The sequence below is a fragment of the Canis lupus genome, chromosome 2 (assembly GCF_048164855.1).
Source record: "Canis lupus baileyi chromosome 2, mCanLup2.hap1, whole genome shotgun sequence".
In the NCBI taxonomy this organism is placed as follows: Eukaryota; Metazoa; Chordata; class Mammalia; order Carnivora; family Canidae; genus Canis; species Canis lupus.
In genome coordinates, this window is record NC_132839.1 from 64693482 (window position 1) to 64713974 (window position 20493).

The 20493-nt window shown below is 39.5% G+C and overlaps 1 protein-coding gene across 1 annotated transcript; it reads right to left on the reverse strand.

Annotated features, from left to right (window-relative positions):
* Positions 1–12472: 12472 nt before the first annotated feature.
* On the reverse strand, positions 12473–13384 carry LOC140609591 (RE1-silencing transcription factor-like). The gene has a single exon (XM_072784795.1). The coding sequence runs from the start codon at positions 13382–13384 to the stop codon at positions 12473–12475; it is 912 nt and encodes a 303-aa protein (XP_072640896.1).
* Between the last annotated feature and the right edge of the window lie 7109 nt (positions 13385–20493).

Here is a 20493-nt window from a genome sequence, read left to right on the forward strand (position 1 = left end):
AATATATGTATTTTAAAGACTTTATTCTTCCATTTGACAGAGAGAGAGAGAGAGAGAAAGAGAGAGAGAGAAAGAGCACATAAGCAGGGGGAGCAGCAAGCAGAGGGAGAAGCAGGCTCCTTGTTGAGCATGGAGCCTGACATGGGACTTGATCCAAGGACCCCAGGATCATGACCTGAGCCAAAGGCAGCCGTTTCATCGACTGACATACCCAGGTGCCCCCTTTACAATGTATTTTTAAGGAAAGAAATTCCTTTTTTTACGTTCCCTCTACTTTTCTACTTCTTTATAAAATGTCCTTGAATTTCCAGAATAGATGAAGCTCCAAGGTAACTAAGCTGGAACTCTAATTTTCTGGACATTCATGAAATGAGATAATACATGCCAAATCGCAAACGGAAGGCAAGTGTTGCAAACTGCTCTCTCCATCCTTAAGTAAAGAGAACACTTCACACAAAGACTAAAGGTGAAATACCCATGCTGAAAAGGCTCTTTAAAACAGTAGACATTTTACATTTTCTCACTTGATCATCAAAACAAAACCAAACTAAACCATAAAGAATATTTCTTTTCTACATGTTCGTTTTGCCAACACATTCCTTTATATTAAAAATGAAAAGACCTTAAAATACCCTCACAGATAGCAAAGCCTTGGAGAGCAAGTTTACATGCAGGGCTGGAGATATTCATTAAAATTGTAATTAGACTCACGATTAAATTCATTCACAGTAGAAACTTTGCTTGTAAGTGTTGCTACAGGAAGAAACCTCCGTCTGAAAATTAGTTCAGCAGTCTGAGCGATTTTAATTATGCAGAGTTGATTATCGCTAGAGAAGGAAACCTTTATTGCAGCCACAGAATGAAGATCTTCTTCTTCTTCTTTTTTTTTTTTTTTTTTGGTTTCCTGAGCTAATAATAATAATATAGGTCTATATTTTGATATCCAAATGTTTCTCTAGGCAAAGAAAATGTGAGAAAATTTCCACAGCAGGACAGCAGAAATTTTGAAATGATCACCCTAGGAGTAAGGTACACAATGCTGCATCTTTTTTTCATTATACACTGATCATCTTTGTTTGGTTAAGGGAAAGGCAAGGAGATGGAAATGGCATTTATTTAACATCTACTACGTGCCATCCTCTGTAATAGGCAGTTTCTTTTCCCAGGTCCCACTTTGTTTTTGTTTTTTTTTAAATTTGTTTTTATTGAAGTTCGATTTGCCAACATATAGTATAACACTCAGTGCTCATCCCATCAAGTGCCCTCCTTAGTGTCCATCACCCAGTTACCCCCACCCCCTGCCCACCTTCCCTTCCGCAACCCTTTGTTCATTTCCCAGAGTTAGGAGTCTCTCATGGTTTGTCTCCCTCTCTAATTTTTCCCACTCAGTTCCCCTCATTTTCCTTATAATCCCTTTCACTATTTCTTATATTCCCCATATGAGTGAAGCCATATGATGATTGTCCTCCAATTGACTTACTTCAGTCAGCATAAATACCCTTCAGTTCCATCCACATCGAAGCAAATGGTGGGTATTAGTCCTTCCTGATGGCTGAGTAATATTCCATTGTGTGTGTGTATCACATCTTCTTTATCCATTCATCTGTTGAAGGACATCATGGCTCCTTCCACAATTTGGCTATTGTCCAGGCCCCCCCCCTTTTTTTCCAGGTCCCTCTTTGTATTACTGCTTCCATTTTATAGATGAAGAAGCTGGCAGTGGGGAACTCAAGTGATTGTCCTGGAAGGAGGGCTGAATTTTGCTGTGTCTGACCTCAGAGCCTGTGTTTCACTCTCTAATTAGGAGGAAGAAATCCCAGGGGGGGCTTTCAGAGTTGCTCTTCCTTATCTGGTGGGTGAGCATTCTCATGTGCTGTGTGCTTCCTTTTACACTGTTATACACTATCTTAGCAAGAGCTTGCACTCCGGCCCTACGTTGAGTGAGTCTAGGTGAGTCTAAGGGCAGTGCTTCTAGAGGTCTGGCCCCACTCCCTACCTTGGCCCAAAGCCTCAGAGGCTACAGGGCTGTTGAGTGCTGGGTACAGTGGAAATGCACTTGAGGAGATGTTGGGAAATCTGATTTTTGTTCCTAGATCACCCATCTGTTAGCTGTGTGATTTGGGAAAGTCACTTTATCTCTTTGGTGCTCATTTCTTCCTTTTTAAAATGAATGGGATATGGGCTTGCTTGGTACTGGAGGCTCTCAGAGCAGCAGGATTCCAGGATTCCTTGATGTAGGAATGCAGGCAACACTGACTCTGTCTTTGGCCTTCTATCTTCTTCATGCCGGAGCAATGACCTCCCTTCAGGCTACATGTTCCAGGCCCGTTGGAAGTAATGTATGCCCTGACCTGAATGCAGGAAGGTTCATTCTGATCTTCCCTAAACTTGTTTAGATAATAGAGATAACATAATTTCTTCCCTCCCTTGCTGTGGCATACAGATGGTGCCATGAGATCTGTTACATTTTAAACCATTTGACCTCACCAAAATGACCTCTGTATGTCCCCTTGCTCTATGAAATCTGTGGACTAAGTTCCTGACTTTGTGGAGAATGACTGGATCATCACCTGCCCCATTTCTCAGACAGTAAGTTACCTTAAATGAAACTGTGTAAGTAGTATGATATCATCTGTTTCATTTTTCTGGGTCTCAAAGTGCCTTGTCAGTTTGAAGGACACTCTACTGTTTCTCCTCTACCTTCTAATATGTGTCCATTGAACTTTCAAAGTGACCACAGGTGGAGAGTCTCATTGGAACTCCAATGCCTCTCTTCCAGAGCCCAAAGCCCTTCTAAGTGCTCCTGAGTTCAAGCCCCACCTGGGGTCTAGATCTTACTTTAAAATCAAACAAACAAAAAACAAAAAACAACTTTTGACAAGTCAAACAGTAGAGAGAAATATAATGAACTCTCATAAACCCATTATGTCGATTTTTATTATTATTATTATTAGAGACAGAGAGAGAGAGAGAGGCAGAGACACTGGCAGAGACAGAACCAGGCTCCATGCAGAGAGCCCGACGTGGGACTCTATCCCAGGTCCCCAGAATCACGCCCTGGGCTGAAGGCAGTGCTAAACTGCTAAGCCACCGGGGCTGACCCCATTATGTAGATTTAACAGTTGTTTACCTTTTCCACATATACCCACAACATTGGTCATATGTATATGGCTTTGCTGAAATTTAAAGAAAATTATAGATATAATTTCATTTCAGCCACAAATACTTTAGCATACATCTCTAAAAAGTAAAGGTCATTTTCCTACATAAAAGTCATGCAATTTTCACACCTAATACAATTAATAATAATTTCCTCAAATCATTAAATAGCTAGTTCATGCTCAGATTTCCATAATTGCCTATTACAGCTGACTTGTTTAAAGGAGGATCCCATCAACATCCCTATATCACATTTGTTTTTTATGTTTTTAAAATATTTTTTAATCTAGTAAGTTCCCCTCTATTTTTTTCTCTCATGACATTGACTTGTGGAAGAGTTTCAAGAAGCTGGGGCTCATTGTCATGTTGAAAGTTTCTCTTTCTGAATTGTCTGATTGCTTCCTTATGGTGTTAGCTTTCTTGTTCTGCTATACCTCTTGAATAGACTGAACATTAGATCTGAATATTGAGTAGATCCAAGGTAAACATTTTGGTAAGAATGTGTCATGGATGATACCATGTCCTGTACACTTAATAACCTTGGGAGACAAGTGAGGTGGTGGAAGGTTGGCTTCACCCCTGTCAAGTTACATTGCCTTTGTGACAACCATGTAGGCTGTGAATAAAACTTTGTTATCAGGTCAATATATAGTTCCCCATCAATCATTCACCTATGTGTCTTAGTATCATTGATAATCCTTGCCCTTATCAATGATTTCATTGGCAGCTGACAAATGGTATTTCCTTTTTCAACTATTAGTCAACATTCTTCTATAAAAAGGGTGTTTTAAAAAAAAAAAGTGTTTTCTGAGAACTCATTTTAACAAAGCATGGTCTAGATCCCCAAGGTTGGGATCTTTGGCTTCTTGCATTAAGTCTTATACCAGGATTTAACTTAACTGGCTTTAACTTGGATTTGAAGAGTATTTCTCAGGATTGTTGGATTCAGGATTCCCTTTCCAATAAGCTGTAGCTTCCAAGGAAACAAAGGGAAGCCTAGTTCATAAAATCAGAAAAATTTCCTTTTCTCTTGAAAACCAAAGAAACTCACTTGGAAACAGGCAACGCAGTGCCTCTAGAATATCTTGAAAGTATATATTATCAACAAGGCTCATGTAGATGATAAAGAATTGTCCTCCCCAGAACAACTTTCTTCTTCAAGTTGAACTGTTAACTTCTGACATATCAATTACAAATTGATTCTTAGGAGACACATTCTTAGGAGACACAGACTAGTCAGCTTGTTTCTGCCATCTTTGCTGTGAGCTGGGGGCTTTTTGTCTTTTCTTTGTGAGTTACAAGCATCTTGCTATACTCTGACCCAAAGCTCCAAAAGATGTGAATATTTATAGACTACCAGGGCTTGGGTCTGTGGTCCATGATGATGTGAAATCCAACCTTTCAGAGTTTCCATGAAACAACCAGAGGGTAAGACAAAAACCTCTCTAAAACGGCTCATATATAGGACATCAATTTGGTGGATGCCTCCACTGAATTGATGACGTGCAAGCAAGAAATCAGTGAGAACACTTATTCCTGAAGTATCTGGGCTTTAAACCTCCAAATCTTAAATAGAGAGCCTAGATTAAACCTGAGATGTATCCTGACCATTAGAAGTAAAATAAAACTTTGATGAAACCAAAGAGTTTTTGCAGGGGTGTCACATAAACTGTGTTAGTGCATTGTCTGAAATGATGTGGCTTGGAGTTAGGCAAACCTGGGGTTCCAGTTCCAACCTTTATCACTGGGTCAATGTATTAGCCTTTTTAAAGCTCAGTTGCTTCATTTGTCTATAGCTAGAATCCCATGGGAGCAAAAGTTGGAACTCAGAGATATCTTTGATATCTATCATCAGAAGTATCTGATGAATTCATGGGTCTGTCATGCTAAGAATCATTTGGCAGGAAGGATTTTGGCCCAAGGGGAATGAGAGCAGAGGGTTTTACAGATGCCTGAGGGTGGAGAGGGAGATGTGAGATTTATAAGGAGTCTGTGTCAGATGACTCTCTTTAAACTTAGCCTCAAGGCTATGTATACTCTGGAGGTAGAAGTGGTCAGAAGTTGAAGGGAATCTTTGGATCGTGGCTCTGAAGGTTCACCTACATGCCCAGGAGTCAAAGCGAGGGGGTGGACCTCCATAGATCTTTCCCACACTCTGCATGGAACTCAGCATGGCCACGGTGTAGTGAGGATAACAGAAAACAAGGCCCCCTTTTTCTTTGCAATGTTAAGAGCTGATGATTTTGGAAGCCCCACAGAGGGAGATGCTTGTTAGGAATATCAGTTTTCTTCCAGAGAGAGCCAGTAGAGGGGAGCTGAGGTGAGGTGCCAACTTCAAGGGTTTTTTATAGGCAACAGGCCTCATGGAATGAGTGTCCAGAGCTTTAGAAGGGTGACTGTGAGCTTAGGTGGAGCACTCCAGCATCCTAGAGATCCTGTAGAAGGGATGCAGGTGGTCTTCGAGGTTTACATTGAGAGTGTTAATGTTGGTTTGAACCTATTTGCATTTACAGACTTGTGTGATAATCTTGCTAGGGATAGATTTACAGGAGTTAGTCCCTACTGCAAAGAATTGCCTTGGGGATGAAATAAAGAAAGTGTCTAACACAACACTTGGCGCAAAGCAGCAGTTTGAGAATCGTTAGCTCCCTCATGTTTTATTTTTATCCCCATCTCCATGGAGATATATGAGGTCTTCTTTTGAGGTCTAACTCTTTGGGTAAGTGTTCCCATTGTAATGTTCATTGGTTTATTTATTTTGCTGAGTTTTCTATACAAGAACACATTTTCTTATTGCCCTCTTGATTCCTTTCCACTGTTCTTAGAAACAATGGCAATAACAACCAAACATGGGTGGCCTTCCATTAAAATCCCACAACTGTAAATGGAGCTGGTAAAAAAGAATGTGTCCAAATTAAAACGATAAATGTGCCCCCATATCCTTGTTAATGGCACAGATATCCAACCTGCATGACTTTTTTTTTCAGTCGTGCAAGAGGCAAAGGTAATTTACAAACACTCATACTCTCTTTGTCACGCTATTGACAAAAAGACTCAGAGAAAACATAATACACCCTTGTTGAAAATAAACATGAGAAAGCCCTTAAGACATTCAAAGGAAGGTCTATAATTTAGAGCAAATTTTTTAGCCTGAATAAATCACATCTGTTATTTCCTTAGTGCCAAAGAAAGGCTAGGCGCTTCCTGGAATGGGACAATTCTTTCTACATTTGTTTCCCAAAGGGCCTTGATGATGTCAGGAAGTAGTGCCCTCTGTGATATGGTCAGGCAAAAATTGACCAGTAACTGTTAATTATGGAAAAGGATTATTTCTTATGGATCTGAGTCCAGTCATTTGGCTTGAATAATCCAACTGAATCAACTGAAAACATATTGCAAATATACTTTCTGAATTTTAGTAAGAACTCTCTTATTTAGAATCTCTCATGCCTTCTTCCCATCCCAAGTGAACACTTGCTTTCCTTTAAATGCAAATTCCATCACCTCCCACCATCTCCAATATAATAATTTAGCATCCATTTTCCATGATGCCTCTGTGTTCTGTATTTACTTCCATTGGGGCACCCATCATGAAATTTTGCAGATGTTCCCAACTTATCATGATCTGACTTATAATTTTTTAACTTATGGTGTGAAAGCAATATACAGTAGAAACCATACTTCAGATTTTGAATCTTGATTTTCTGGGCTATGACGTGCAGTACATACTCTCTTGTGATGCTAGACAGTAGTAGCAAGCCTCAGTTCTCAGTCAGCCACACGATCATGAGAGCCAACAACAAATACACTGACAGCCATTCTGTACCCATACAACCACTCTGGTTTTCACTTTCAGTACAGTATTTAATAAATTACATGAGATAGGGCAGCCCTGGTGGCACTGCAGTTTAGCGCCGCCTGCAGCCCGGGGTGTGATCCTGGAGACCCGGGATTGAGTCCCACATTGGGTTCCCTGCATGGGGCCTGCTTCTCCCTCTACCTGTGTCTCTGCCTCTCTCTCTCTCTCTCTCTCTATGTCTCTATGAATAAATAAAATCATAAAAAAATAAAAAATAAATTACATGAGATATTCAACATTTTGTTATCAAAGAGGCTTTGTGTTAAATAACTTTGTCCACCTATAGGTAATGTAAGTGTTCTGAGCACGCTTAGGGTAGGCTAGGCTAAATTATAATGTTCAGTAAGGTAAGTGTAGTAAATGCATTTCGACTAACGATATTTTCAACTTACAATAGGTTTATCAGGATATAATCCCATTGTAAATTAAATAAGATCCATATAGATTTTTGGTTTTATGCCTGTGTTCCTTACTAAAGAGTTATCTCCTTGAGAAGAGGGCCTCATTTTTCTACCTTTTTGTCCCCAGAATGGAACTCAGTTCCTACCTGCAGAGTAACATTCAATAAATATTTGCTGAAGTGGTTCATAGAATCTCAGGTTTGGAAGGAAACTTTTTGGTCATTTTATAAAGAAAACAGAATAGCAAAGCAGAACATCTGAACCATGCCCTCTCCGCCTTTAGCAGAGGGAGTATGGGGCTGGGTCAGGATCACACAGTGAGCTAGTGACAAGCAGAAGCCAGAATTCAAAAGTCTTGTACAAGTTCAGAGGTATAACATTCTGGGGAACACTTGAGTGTTATCTATTACCATGAAAAAAAAAGTGGGTTGTGTATTCCAGTTCACTGGCCAGGATTCACTGTAAAATTTCTTTGTGGTATTTCTAGACCAAGCTATAGTATGTTGCATTTCCCAAATATATTTCCCCATGAACTCTTTTGTCATGTACTATCTCACTGTACTGATGTTCCCCAAAAAGTACTTCGGAAACACAGTTGTGGTAGGCTAAATAATGCCCCGCCTCCCAAATGTTCAAGTTATAATCCTTAGAACCTGAAGATATGCTAGGTTATAAGACAGAAGGGAATTAAGGTGTTGGATGCAATTAAATTTGCTAATAAGCTGACCTTAAGATTATCCTGGGTTATCTGAGTGGATTCAATGTAATCAGATACTTAAAAGTAGAAGAGGGAGACAGAAGAGGCCAGAGTGATGCATGATGGGAAGGACTGAATTGGCCATTGTTGGCTTTGAAGGTGGAGAAAGGGGCCATGAACCAAGGAATGCAGGTGGCCTTTAGAAGCTGGAAAGCACAGAAATGGATTAACTCCTAGAATCTCCAGAAAGAAAATGTAGGTTTGCCAGCACCTTGACTGTAGTAGAGTAAATAAACTATTCTAGACTTCTGACCTCCAGAACTATAAAGTGATAAATTTGTGTTCTTTCAAACCACTAAGTTTGTGGTGATTTGTTATAGTAGCAATAGAAAATTAATATATTTTTGTTGTTGTCACAAACTGCATATTTGTTGTGCTTGTACATAAGCCTGGAAATTGTTTATTCTTAATTATATTGTTTGCATTGATGTCTCTATGGTGAGGAGAAATGATTAGCCTAATTGGCTATAAACTGATCCCTAAAAACCACATTTTCTATAATTTTCATAACTTATTCTGAATTCCATTCTTTTTTTTTTTTTTTTTTTTTTGAAGAAAGTCACTAGGTCCAGCCACACTCAAAGGGAGGAGATTACCAAGAACCTCAGTGCCAAGAGACAGGGACCATTGGGAGCCACTCTAGAAGATGCCTTCTTCTAGACAAAAAGGGATTAGTGAATTTTTTTCCATGTTTATTTTCTTCTCTTACTAGCAAGTTTGAAAGTTTCTTGATGTTCTACCACAGGCGAGGTGACCATATAACTTATCATCCAAACCTTTTGAGATAATGAAATAAACGGTGCTATAAACAACTATCCTGGGGGTAATAACTATAACACAGACTGTCCCCAGGAACCAGATGTATGGTCACCCCACTTGAAGGTCACATTTCTGATCCTATTCCTCAATCACTAGCACAATGCCAACATATAACAAATATTTAATACATACCTGCTTATGGAATGATGAAATGATTCCAAGATACACAAAGGCACCTGGGCCACTAAATGTATGCTTCTTATGCAACATAGTCTTCTTAGGAAGGCTAAGAAACCCTCTACTCCATTTAATCCTACCTTTTAATTAAAAAAAAATCTATGACAACAGAGATTACACTCTAGGAATACATACCAACAGAAGGGTGAGTGTTAAATTACATAGCCATTGCCTTTAGCATTTGCTCTCATGAAAACAAGGCCGTGTAGTATGTGGTGAAGAGCTAGCTGGGTCTCTGGCATTGGAGACTTGGAGGCTGCAGTCCTAGTATGTAACTGTGGGAAAATAACTTGACCCTTGTAACCTCAGTGTGCTTACTTATAAATGTTATTTGACTAAATGTGGAAATATGCATAAAGCACTTAGTACATTTATTCAACACATCAACAAATATCTGAGCATTACTATGTGCCAACATTTAGTTCCTGGAAGCGAGAATCTTAGGATGTTTTATCCCCCTTTCAGTTTCATTGAGATATAATTGACATATGGCATTTTATAAGCTTAAGCCATATAGATAATGATTTGACTTACATATATCATGAAATAATCACCATGATAAGCTTAGTTAACATCCATCACCCCATATAGATTTTTTTAAAAAAGGAAAACATGTATTTTTTCTTGTGATGAGAACTTTAAGGATTTGCTCTCTTAGCAACCTTCAAATATGCCATACGGCAGTGTTAACTATAGTCATAGTGTTGTACATTATATTCCCAGTACTTACTTATCTTGTAATGGAAGTTTGTACTTTTTGGTCACCTTCATTCAATTCCTCTATCCCCATCTGTCCTCAAATATATTTGAGATATGTGTATTGCTATACAATCTGGGGTTTACCAGAGTCCGTAACAAACTATATTAGAATTCCTAAACTTACAGTAATTTATCATTTTAACTGTCAGTGATAGTAGGAACTGAAAGCCATAACCAATTTAAGACAATGCTGATACGCCATGGATGAAGACAGTTGGTTCTTTTAAATTACAGGAATTTCAATTATTTACATAAGTTCTTTCAGAGAAAGAAAGTTCTCTAAAAGAACTTTTAGGTTTTGTACCCAGATGGCATGGTAGAGTAATAAATTCAAGTTTTCAGTACATTAAAACTGTTGCCATTTCTAGTTCATAAAAAACAAGTCTTTGTAACCCTTAAATAACTTATAGTTACTAATAATTCATTCTTAATTATACATGAAAATAGGGTTTTATACATTTTGCCTTTTATAGAAGAAATTTGAATTTCAGATAAACACTGAACAATTTTTTAGTATAAGTATTTCCCATGCAATATTTGGGACACACTTGAGCTAAAAATTATTCAATGTTTATCCAAAATTTAATTTTAACTGGATGATCTATTGGTTAATTTTATTCCTAGGAATTTTATTCTTTTTGATGCTATTGTAAATGGAATTGTTTTTCTAATTTCCTTTCCAGGTTGTCCATTGTTAGTGGATAGAAACAAAACTAATTTGTGTGTGTTGACTTTGTGTTCAGCAATTTTTTGACATCTTTAGGGTTCTCTATGTTAATGATTGTGTCATCTGCAAACTGGCTATTTTACTTTTTCCTTTCCAATATGAATGTCTTTTATTTCTTTTTCTTGCCTAACAGGACTTCCAGTACTATGTTGAATAGAAGTGGCAAAATAGTCTTCCCTGGGGCACCTGGGTGGCTCAGTGGCTGAGGGTCTGCCTTTGGCTCAGGTTGTGATCCTGGGGTCCTGGAATCAAGTCCTGCATCAGGCTCCCCAGAGGGAGCCTGCTTCTCTCTCTGCCTATGTCTCTGCCTCTCTCTCTTCTCTCTCATGAATAAATAAATAAAATCATTAAAAAAAATAGTCTTCCCTATCTTGTTCCTGATTTTGGAGGACAAGTTTTTACCACTGAATGTGATGTTAGCCATGGGTTTTCATATATGGCTTTTATAATGTTGAGGTAGTTTCCTTCTGTACCTAGTTTATTGAGTGTTTTTCTTTTTTATCATGAAAGAGTGTTGAATTTTGTTAAATGTTTTCTCTGCATCAATTGAGATGATGGTGTGGTTCTTTTCCTCCCCCTTTTACTGTTAATGTGGTGTATTACATTTATTGATTTTTATACATTGAACCATTCTTGCATTCCAGGAATAAATCCCATTTGGCCATGGTGTATAATCCTTTGAACGCCTGTTGAATTGTATTTGCTAGTATTTTGTTGAGCAATTTTGCATTAATATTCATAAGGGATATTGGTCTATAGTTTTTTTTCTTCTTGTATTATTTTTGGCTTTGGTATCAGGGTAATGTTGGCCTTATAGAGTGAGTCTGGAGGTGTTCCTCCTCTTCAATTTTTTTGGGAGAGTTTGAGGAGGATTGGTGTTAATTTTTCTTCAAATGTTTGGCTAGAATTCACCAGTGAAGCCATCTGGTCCTGGGCTTTTCTTTATTGGAAGGTATTTGGTTACTAATTCAATTTCCTTACTAGTTATAAGTCTGTTCAGATTTTCTATATCTTCACGATTCAGCCTGGTATGTTGTGTGTTTCTAGGACTTTGTCAATTTCATCTGGATTATCAAAATTGTTGGTACACAATTGTTCATGATATTGTCTTAAAAATTTTTTTTTAAAGATTTTATTTATTTATTCAGGAGAGACACACAGAGAGAGGTAGAGACACAGGCAGAGGGAGAAGCAGGCTCCACGCAGGGAGCCGGCCTTGGGACTTGATTCCAGGTACCCAGGATCACACCGCGGGCTGCAGGCAGCGCTAAACCGCTGGCCACCGGGCTGCCCCCCACCAATCTTTTAAAAACTACTTCTCACATTCCTATGTTTTGGAGACAAGTTGTTCCACTTAGGAACTCAATACCCAGACAAGTTTTTTAAAAAGTTTAAGGCTTCTGTGAAATGGCTCTATGCAAGGGTTAATCACTGAGTTTTTCCTTCCTGTCTAAATCCTCGATTTCTTTGGGAAACTACATTGCGTCTTCGATGTATTCACTATCAACTAAATATATCTTAGAAGAAAAAAAAAGTCTAATTTGGCTAAATGATCTATCCCAACTTGTTAGAATATGAATTTTAACAAGAACATTGATAATATTTCTCTTGGCCATTCTTTGAAGCAAGTCTTCTTCATGTACTCTCCAATCCCATATTGTTATTACCACCATGGAGAGAAACTGAAGCACAAAGGGGTTAAATCACTTATCCAAGGTCACAAAGACAGCAAAAAGAACCAGAATCCCCCCATCTTTAGTACTACTTTAAACTGCCTACTGAATTAACGATCAGAAGAGAACTGAACTTAAGGACTACAAGGTACTCTTACCTGTATGAGTTCGAACATGTTGAACATAATTATTTTTTCTGTCTGAAAAATAGTTGCATTTTCCACATGTGTATACTTTCCTTGGAAAATGGTTTCTCAAGTGTTTCCTCCAGTGATACTCGCTGATTGTGGTGTATGTGCAAATGATGCACTTGTAGACTCGCTCATTATCCCCAGCTCTGGTGTGGTGTTTCAGGTGAGCGGTATAGTGATCATATCGACTGGTATTGTAGCTGCAGCGGTCACAGCGAATGGAGCCCTTGGAGAAATCTCCCTCCTCTGCAGTGGGAGACCCAGATTCTCTGGCTTTTGCTTGCTTCTCTGCACTTTCTTCCACAAAAAACTTCTTGGCACTATGAACTCTGATGTGATGCACAAACTGTTCTTCTGATTCCACTTCATACTGGCATGGCTTACAGCGAAAAGGTTTGCTCTTCAAGTTCTTGCATTTGTCCTCTGCTCCAGGTGTTTCAGGAGGAAGATCTTTATTTGAGTTGTAAATTTCTGGGGCAGCTGACACCTCAAACACAGGCTGTGGTTCTACAACACTGAGCTCCAAACTTTCCAGTTCCATGTTTTCCAGTCCACTGGGTTCACCTTTTATTTCAGGAGACTCCTCAAGTCCTTCTCCGTCACTATCTGAAAAGTTGTTATCTCCAGCAGGCATCAATTCTGCCATCTGTCTTTCTTCACCAACCAGGTAATCACAGCAGCTGCCATTTACTTCCCCACTTAAGGCCACATTTGCCAACATGATAAGCTGGGGCGCCGCCAGTTCAGCTTTGGAGAGGTCATGCAAATCATACATGTCGTTAGGCAAGGCCATGCCAATGTTGCCACTGCCTGTGAACAGCCCTCCTCCTCCAGAAGACTGCCCCATTACCTGGGTGGCCATGACTGTATTTCCCCCACGGTGTCCGCGGGCTGCGTGCCCGGTCCTGCCAGCTCGCGTGGGGAGGTGGCCGGGCGCGAGGGGCCGGGTGCGGGGGGCCCTGGCGGGGCGGCCCGGGAGCAGAAATCGCTGTCCAGCCCCATTGGCGGAGCCGCCCGGGCCGCGGGGCTAAGAACCAGGAGACCCGAAGTTGTTCTAGCCTGAGTCTGAGTCTGAAGGTAGGTAGAGACTGATGTCCCATCTCAAAGACAGAGAGAAAGAATTCTTTCTTACTTAGGCTTTAATTCTATTCAGGCCTTCGACTGATTGGAAAAGGCCCACCCACACTGAGGAAAACAGTCTACTTTACTTAGTCTATGAATTCAAATGTTAATCTCATCCAGAAGCACCCTCACAGGCACACCCGGAAATAATGTTTTACCAAATATCTGGGCACCCTGTGGTCCAGTCAAGTTGACATCCCAAAATTTAGTCATCACAATGATTATATACTAAGAATGAATTCCTAGAAGTAAAATTGCTAGGTTCAGTGTATGCCACTTTTTAAGGGTTATGTCTTGGTTTAATCCATTTCTGATCATTCCAGGTGACCATGATAATGGATTTTATCCTTGTCTCCAGTGTCTGCTCAAGCCTTTGCACATTGCTAATGCAGGTCTTATAGGAGGGACTCATCAAGTCACTTGCCTCCAATCTCCCTACTCACTTCTATCATTGAGTGGTTTACTGGCAAAATCTCCACTATTCTACTGCTCTGCCAAATCTATTGCTAGGTGGCCTTTTTGTTTGGTTTGGTTTTAAAGACATTGTATTACTGACAGTTTCAGGATCAATATATGTTTACTAGACACTATTCTTTGGTTAAAAATCCACCAGTTTTTCCTTGTGTGTGTGTAAAACAGAACACAACTGTTTATATTCAGAAGGAAACTAACCTGACTTTATCTGTAACTTAATTACCATGAAGTCCCATGTGTGGTCTACAGAGCTGCATAAATTAATAATGCTGTAATTGTGGAGTTCACATACCAGGAATCGTTACTGCCCCTCTCTAGAGAACCAAGCTAGCAAACTGGGTTTGCATTAACCTGTATACTCTGAGTGGACTTTTTTTTTTTTAATCTCCCTGAACATTTCCACCCCTGTCCTGCCCTTTTTGTTATGTCCCTTCTACTCTCCTTGGAAGCAGACTGTGGCATGCTTATAATCATTGCTTCTTCTCTGGGTGGCTATTGAAATATCCCCTTAATATTTCTCCATTATAATGCAAGCCGTCAATAGCACAATGCCTTGTTGGCCTGCCTTTCCAGGACAAAGTACAGAGCCATTCCATTACTCTGGCATCCATCAGGACAATAAGCCACAAATCTTTTTCAGTGCAGCTCCAGACGTGGCTGCCTTTGGGCTGGAAGGCAGGGAGAGACAGGAATGTTTCCCCAGTATGGAGAGAAATCAAACGCGTGTATTCTGGTTTCTTCTGCATGTGCTCTTTGGAATGAGTCACCATGTACTTTAACTAGAGGCTGTGATTGGAAGGAAGGAAAGTTTTCTTTGGTGAAATGATTCAGTCGGAGAGATTGCACAAGTCCATTGGGGACAAGACTCCAATATGTGCTTAATTTTCTTTGGAGGATTTGCTAATGATTGGTGGGAGCCCCAGTTCCTATTTATTACTTACTTTTCTTAATAATGAAAAAGAGACCATATGTTGGGTGTGCAGCTTGCTGATAAACTCACTTGGAGCAATGACTGGCAAGTGTGTGTATTTTGTACGCTGTGTTATTAAGGGGGGAAATCCTAAACTCTATTAAGAAATTTGCAGCCTTTGAAGCTGGTACTACTTGGCCTTCAAGGTTTATGCTAATATCAGCTGAACATGTGAGGCGTTAAGTGTTTTATTATTTTTTAGAAGAATTTTGAACATTTCTTACCTCACTAGGAACATCAAAATAAATTCCAGATGGATTAAAGAGTTAAATATTTTAAAACCTTAACTGTTAGAAAATCTGGAAGAAAATAGATGTGAATATTTATCAAACCTCCTGAGGGGGAGAGTTTCCCAAGCTTAGAATTGATGGAATAAATCACTAAGGATATGATTGATAGATATGACTACATCAAAATTTAAAACTTTTATACATCAAAAAAAAAAAAAAACAAGATTAAAAAGCAATCAACAAAACTAGAGATGGTATTGTAGGAAGTTTGACAAAGAGTAACTTTTTTTTAATAAATATAAAACTCATATAGATTCAATAACACAAATACCAGAATCCCAGTAAATACATGGAGAAAAGATATAAATAAGCAAAATACAAATATGAAGTATATTGATAAATGACTAGAAACTTTTTTTTTTACCTTTCCCAACTAACCAAATAAATGCAAATGAAAATAATAGTGAAGGCTTATTTTCCCCTTTCAGAGATTCCCCACTAAATTATCTGGTATTTTAAATGAAATAAAAATATCCAATGTTGACAAGAGTGCAAGAAAATAATTATTCTTATTCATTGATGAGGGCAAAGTTAACAGATAACATCCGTCTCCTTAAAAATCCCTTAAAATAAAAATTTGTATTGTAAATAACTGGAAAGACAACTTTGTATGATGAAACTTTAGACTGGTTTTAAAGAATGTCCCTCTTTTTCCATTTTTTTCTGGTTTTTCTATATTTTCTATGATAGTGATAATATTGCTTTTAATCTAAAGGAAATCATAAGTCTCATCAACTTTAGCTTTGTGGTGCCATGGAGCCCTCAACCAGGTTTTTTTTTTTTTTTCTAATGCCACTTCTAATGCAATTATACCATTTTCTCTTTCTTCTTCATCTTCTTCTTTTTTAATTTTTTAAAGAAGGCCCCATACCAACCCTGGGGCTTAAACTCATGACCCTAAGATCAAGAGTCAGATGCTGTACCAACTGAACCAGCCAGGTGGTCTTATTTTCTCTTTCTTAGTATCAAAGCTCTAGACCCTTCTATGCATAGAACCATACCCCCCTTTCCTGCCGTCAGTATGGCACTATTTTCTGACATTTAAGTCCCCTCCCCCCCCTTTTTTTTTGCCTATGGCCTTGACCAATACTCTCTCCTTCAAATTTGGTTGTTTTCCCCATAAATCTACTTTTAACCCCAACTTATTTTCAATTAACTTTTGTGTCTTTACTGCTAGTGCTTATTCTTCCTGAGTCTTCATTTCCTCATCTATTAATTGGGCACAATAATGGCATCTACTATACAGTAGAGTTATTGTGAGCATTTACTCAAATGAGAAAATGTAAGTAAAAGTCCTTTGCAAGCCTTGACACCCTAGGCCAATATCGTTGTTCTGGTGATTATTGCCTACCCTGGCTATATTTGAATTTCAGAACTGTGGCCACAAAAGTAGTTGAATATTTTCTATCCCAGCTCCTGAGGAATGATCTAATTTGCATACATGCCAGGAGAATGAGGAGTCCTGTGCTCTGAGAAGGAAGTTAGAGAGCTCTGCCTTTGCCTCTCAGCCTCTTTATTTGTCCTGTATCAGAATGACCTTGATGCATCTTTCCATGGTGTGTTAGACTGGTGGATTGCTTTTTACTGAGTGCTTACCTCAAATTGCCAGGCAATTTCCTAGTTCCAGGAGCTCTTCCAGTTGTTAGGTGAGAGATCAGTAAGGGATCTCCTACCCTTCAAGGGTCTACAGCCCAGAGGAGGAACATTGGACCTGTAAACAGATGGTCACAATCAACATGGTCCATTCTATAATGTGCATATGGTTAAGTACATAGAAGAGCTAGTTGGTGGTTCAGTCTATCCAGGCACAGAAGAGTCAGGGACTAGGGCAGGCTGGGGATGGCTTTACAGAAGGAGCCTTTGGAATGAGCTTTGCAAGGTACAGAGTATTTTTCTAGATGAGAGGTGAGTTAAAGATCCTCTGTGCCATGAAGAAGGTTTATATAAAGCCATAGTGAGGTGCAAAACTGTAGCACAGGGCAATGATGAAGACTCAAAATATCTGGAATACATCCTGGGGGAGATAGATGGGTGAGGTTGTAGAGGGTGAGTTGGCAAGACCTTAGCCATTGGGGACTATGTTTATCTTGATCAGAAAATAGGTATCCACATCTGTGATCCAGAAACCTAGAAGATGTACTTCTAGAATTATATTTTTCAGATTTTAGGATATAATACAGTAATTGTACTGTGTGTATCATATATCTCCCAGCAGAGCCTGAGGTAGTGCCCTGTGACAATCCCATTAGTATTTCTGACACTGAATAGTCACACTTAAGAAAGAAAGAAGATAAAGAATCTTATGTTAGTTTAGACCAACTTTCGCTCCCAAATATGTAGGAGGAGACTCTGGATTTCAGAGATTATTGGATTTTAAAATCAAAGGTAAGGAATTATATGTAAGAGGGCAACCTGTGTGGCTCAGTGGTTTAGCACTGCCTTCAGCCCAGGGCATGATCCTGGAGACCTGGGATCAAGTCCCACGTCAGGCTCCCTGCATGGAGCCTGCTTCTTCCTCTGCCTCTCTCTCTCTCTCATAAATAAATAAATAAATTCTTTTTTAAAAAAGGAATTACACGTAAGAAATGTAGTAGGTTTTCTTGTTTTGTTTTGTTTTAATATTGAGGCCAATAGGTGGCCACTGAAAGATTCTGCACAGGGAAGTGACATAATCTTATTGGGTGATAGAAAAATGTATGTGCAGACTTTGTAGAGGGTAAGGTAGGAGAGGAAGCCAAGGGGTTCTTTGATTTTCTCTGAACTCTCCTCCTGACCCTTTTGGTCTCTTTGAATCTCTTTTGACACTTCTGTTACCACTTTTTGGTGCTCTAGAAGGAGATCTCTTTGTAGGTGCAGTCCTAACATGCTGGTCCTTCTTCCCAGGGGCATGACTTCCCACTCATCTTAAGTCCCATTTGCCCTGGAGACTCCCCCTTGTCCTTTATTCCTCAATGTTTACAGTTCTGTTTCTACTTTCAGAACTTCAGCACTCTCTAAGAGAAGGAAGAAGTCATCTATGGGTGAGGATGCGGCCCAGAGACAGATGTGACAGAACAAGTTGGTGTCCAAGATGGTTCTAGAACTCAGCTGCTATGGACCGAGTTTTTGTGTCCTCCACAATTCACACAATGAAGCCTAGTCTCCAGTGGGATGATATTTGGAAGCAGGGCTTTTTGGAGTTAATTAGGTGGTGAGGATGGAGCCCTTATGAATGGGATTAGTGCTCTTATAAGGAGAGACAGAAGAAACAGGATTACTCTCTGTGCCTTGTGAGTAGGATGGCCATCTGCAAACCAGGAAGAGAGCTTTCACCAGAACCCACTCACGCTGGCACCCTGATCTCACGCTTCCAGCCAGCCTCCAGAACTTTGAGAAAGCCATGCCTGCTGTTTAAGCCCCCAGTCAGTGGTATTTGTCATAGTAGCCTGAACTTACCAAGACCCCAGGTCTCCGTGACCCTGTTTTGGAATCTTTTCCTCTGCATTGATGTCAGTGAGCAATGTCATTCAGAGAGCTTGGTGTGTGTCTTGGCTGTTTTCTTCTTAAGGGACAATTTGAAAGCAGGATTTTGTGGTTTATTTTTTATTTTTTTCTTTATGATGCTAGAGAAATGATGGTTTAGATTTTAGTTTAGCCTTTTATACTAGATCAGCATTGATGAGCTGGAGTCATTATTTCATTACTTTTTTAAAAAGATTTTATTTATTTGAGAGAGGGAGAGAAAAAGAGCAGGAGGAGGGGCAGATGGAGATGGAAACAGAACCTGAAGCGGACTTTACCCTGAGCACCAACCCTGGTGTAGGGCTGGATCCCACAACTGCAAGATCATGACCTAAGCCAAAACCAAGAGTTGGATACTTAACTGACGGAGCCACCCAGGCATCCCACTATTTCATTCTTAACCAATGATGTTTTTGATGTGCAATAGTATGGTTATTATTGTTTACGGATAATTATTTTACAACTTCCAATTGCTTCTTACTAGCTGAAGAGAAGACAGCTGGCATAATAGGAACCGACTGCTAAGGAAATGCTTCCTAGCTCTTTATTGTTTTTCAAACTATGGTGCTGAATCTTCCTTCCTTTAACCATGAAAAGAAGCGGTTTGGAAAGAAGCTTGTGCAATACTTATAAAATAGCATATCATCTAAAGAGCGTTATTTAAATAGGGTATTCTCTTTGCCAAGTGTTTTAATAAACACTCAGTTACTAGGTAGAAATGTTAAAAAGAGGAAAGAGAAAAATGCATCTATGAAGATTTCACACACCCTAAGCAGTGTATTTTTTTTTTCAGCTATTTTATTTTCCTTTGCCCCCTGCATTTTCTCTGGCCAATGAAACAGGAATTACTCCCACAATACTTTGCAACAGACACATATGAACTATACTGAAACATAGTTCAGGTGGTCTATAAATAGCTCACTGGAACAGCACAGTGCTGCTGCTGGGAGACAGGAAAGCAAGGCAAAATCCAGAGCTCAACAAAGCCTGTCAGAATATTTCAGGAGGAGAAGTTTGATACATTTAGGCCTGGTGATCTTTCGTGTTGGATCTGACTATTGGGGTTTACCGAACTGGCTGTTGGGGATTGCTGGATACCTACCTAACTCATGATCACAGATGATTTCTCAGGGTAGGGAAGACTGGATCTCAGTTGTGAAACACAACCTTGGGCATGTAACTTTTCAAGATAGTTTCTTCACATGGCAAACTGATACATCTGCATCAAAAGATTGTTGTAGAGTCCAAATGAGATAATATGGAAATATATAGTGTTACACTCAGCACATAGAAAGAAATGCTCATGACACAGTAGAGAAAGCATGTTCTTTGGATTCATGACCCCTGGGTGCAAATCCTTCTCCCTCCCATTTACTCAAGATGTAAACTATAGTAAGTTACTTAACTTTTTCAAGATTCATTTTCCTTATTTATAAAATGATGATAACAAGTTGGTGAGATAATGATGCTAAGAGTTCAACTTATTGGGGGATCCCTGGGTGGCTCAGCGGTTTAGTGCCTGCCTTCAGTCCAGGGTGTGATCCTGGAGTCCCTGGATCAAGTCCCACATCGGGCTCCCTGCATGGAGCCTGCTTCTCCCTCTGCCTGTGTCTC

What these genes read in the sequence shown, in the direction of transcription:
- LOC140609591 (XM_072784795.1), bottom strand. Translation starts at nt 13,384, where the DNA reads ATGGCCACCCAGGTAATGGGGCAGTCTTCTGGAGGAGGAGGGCTGTTC.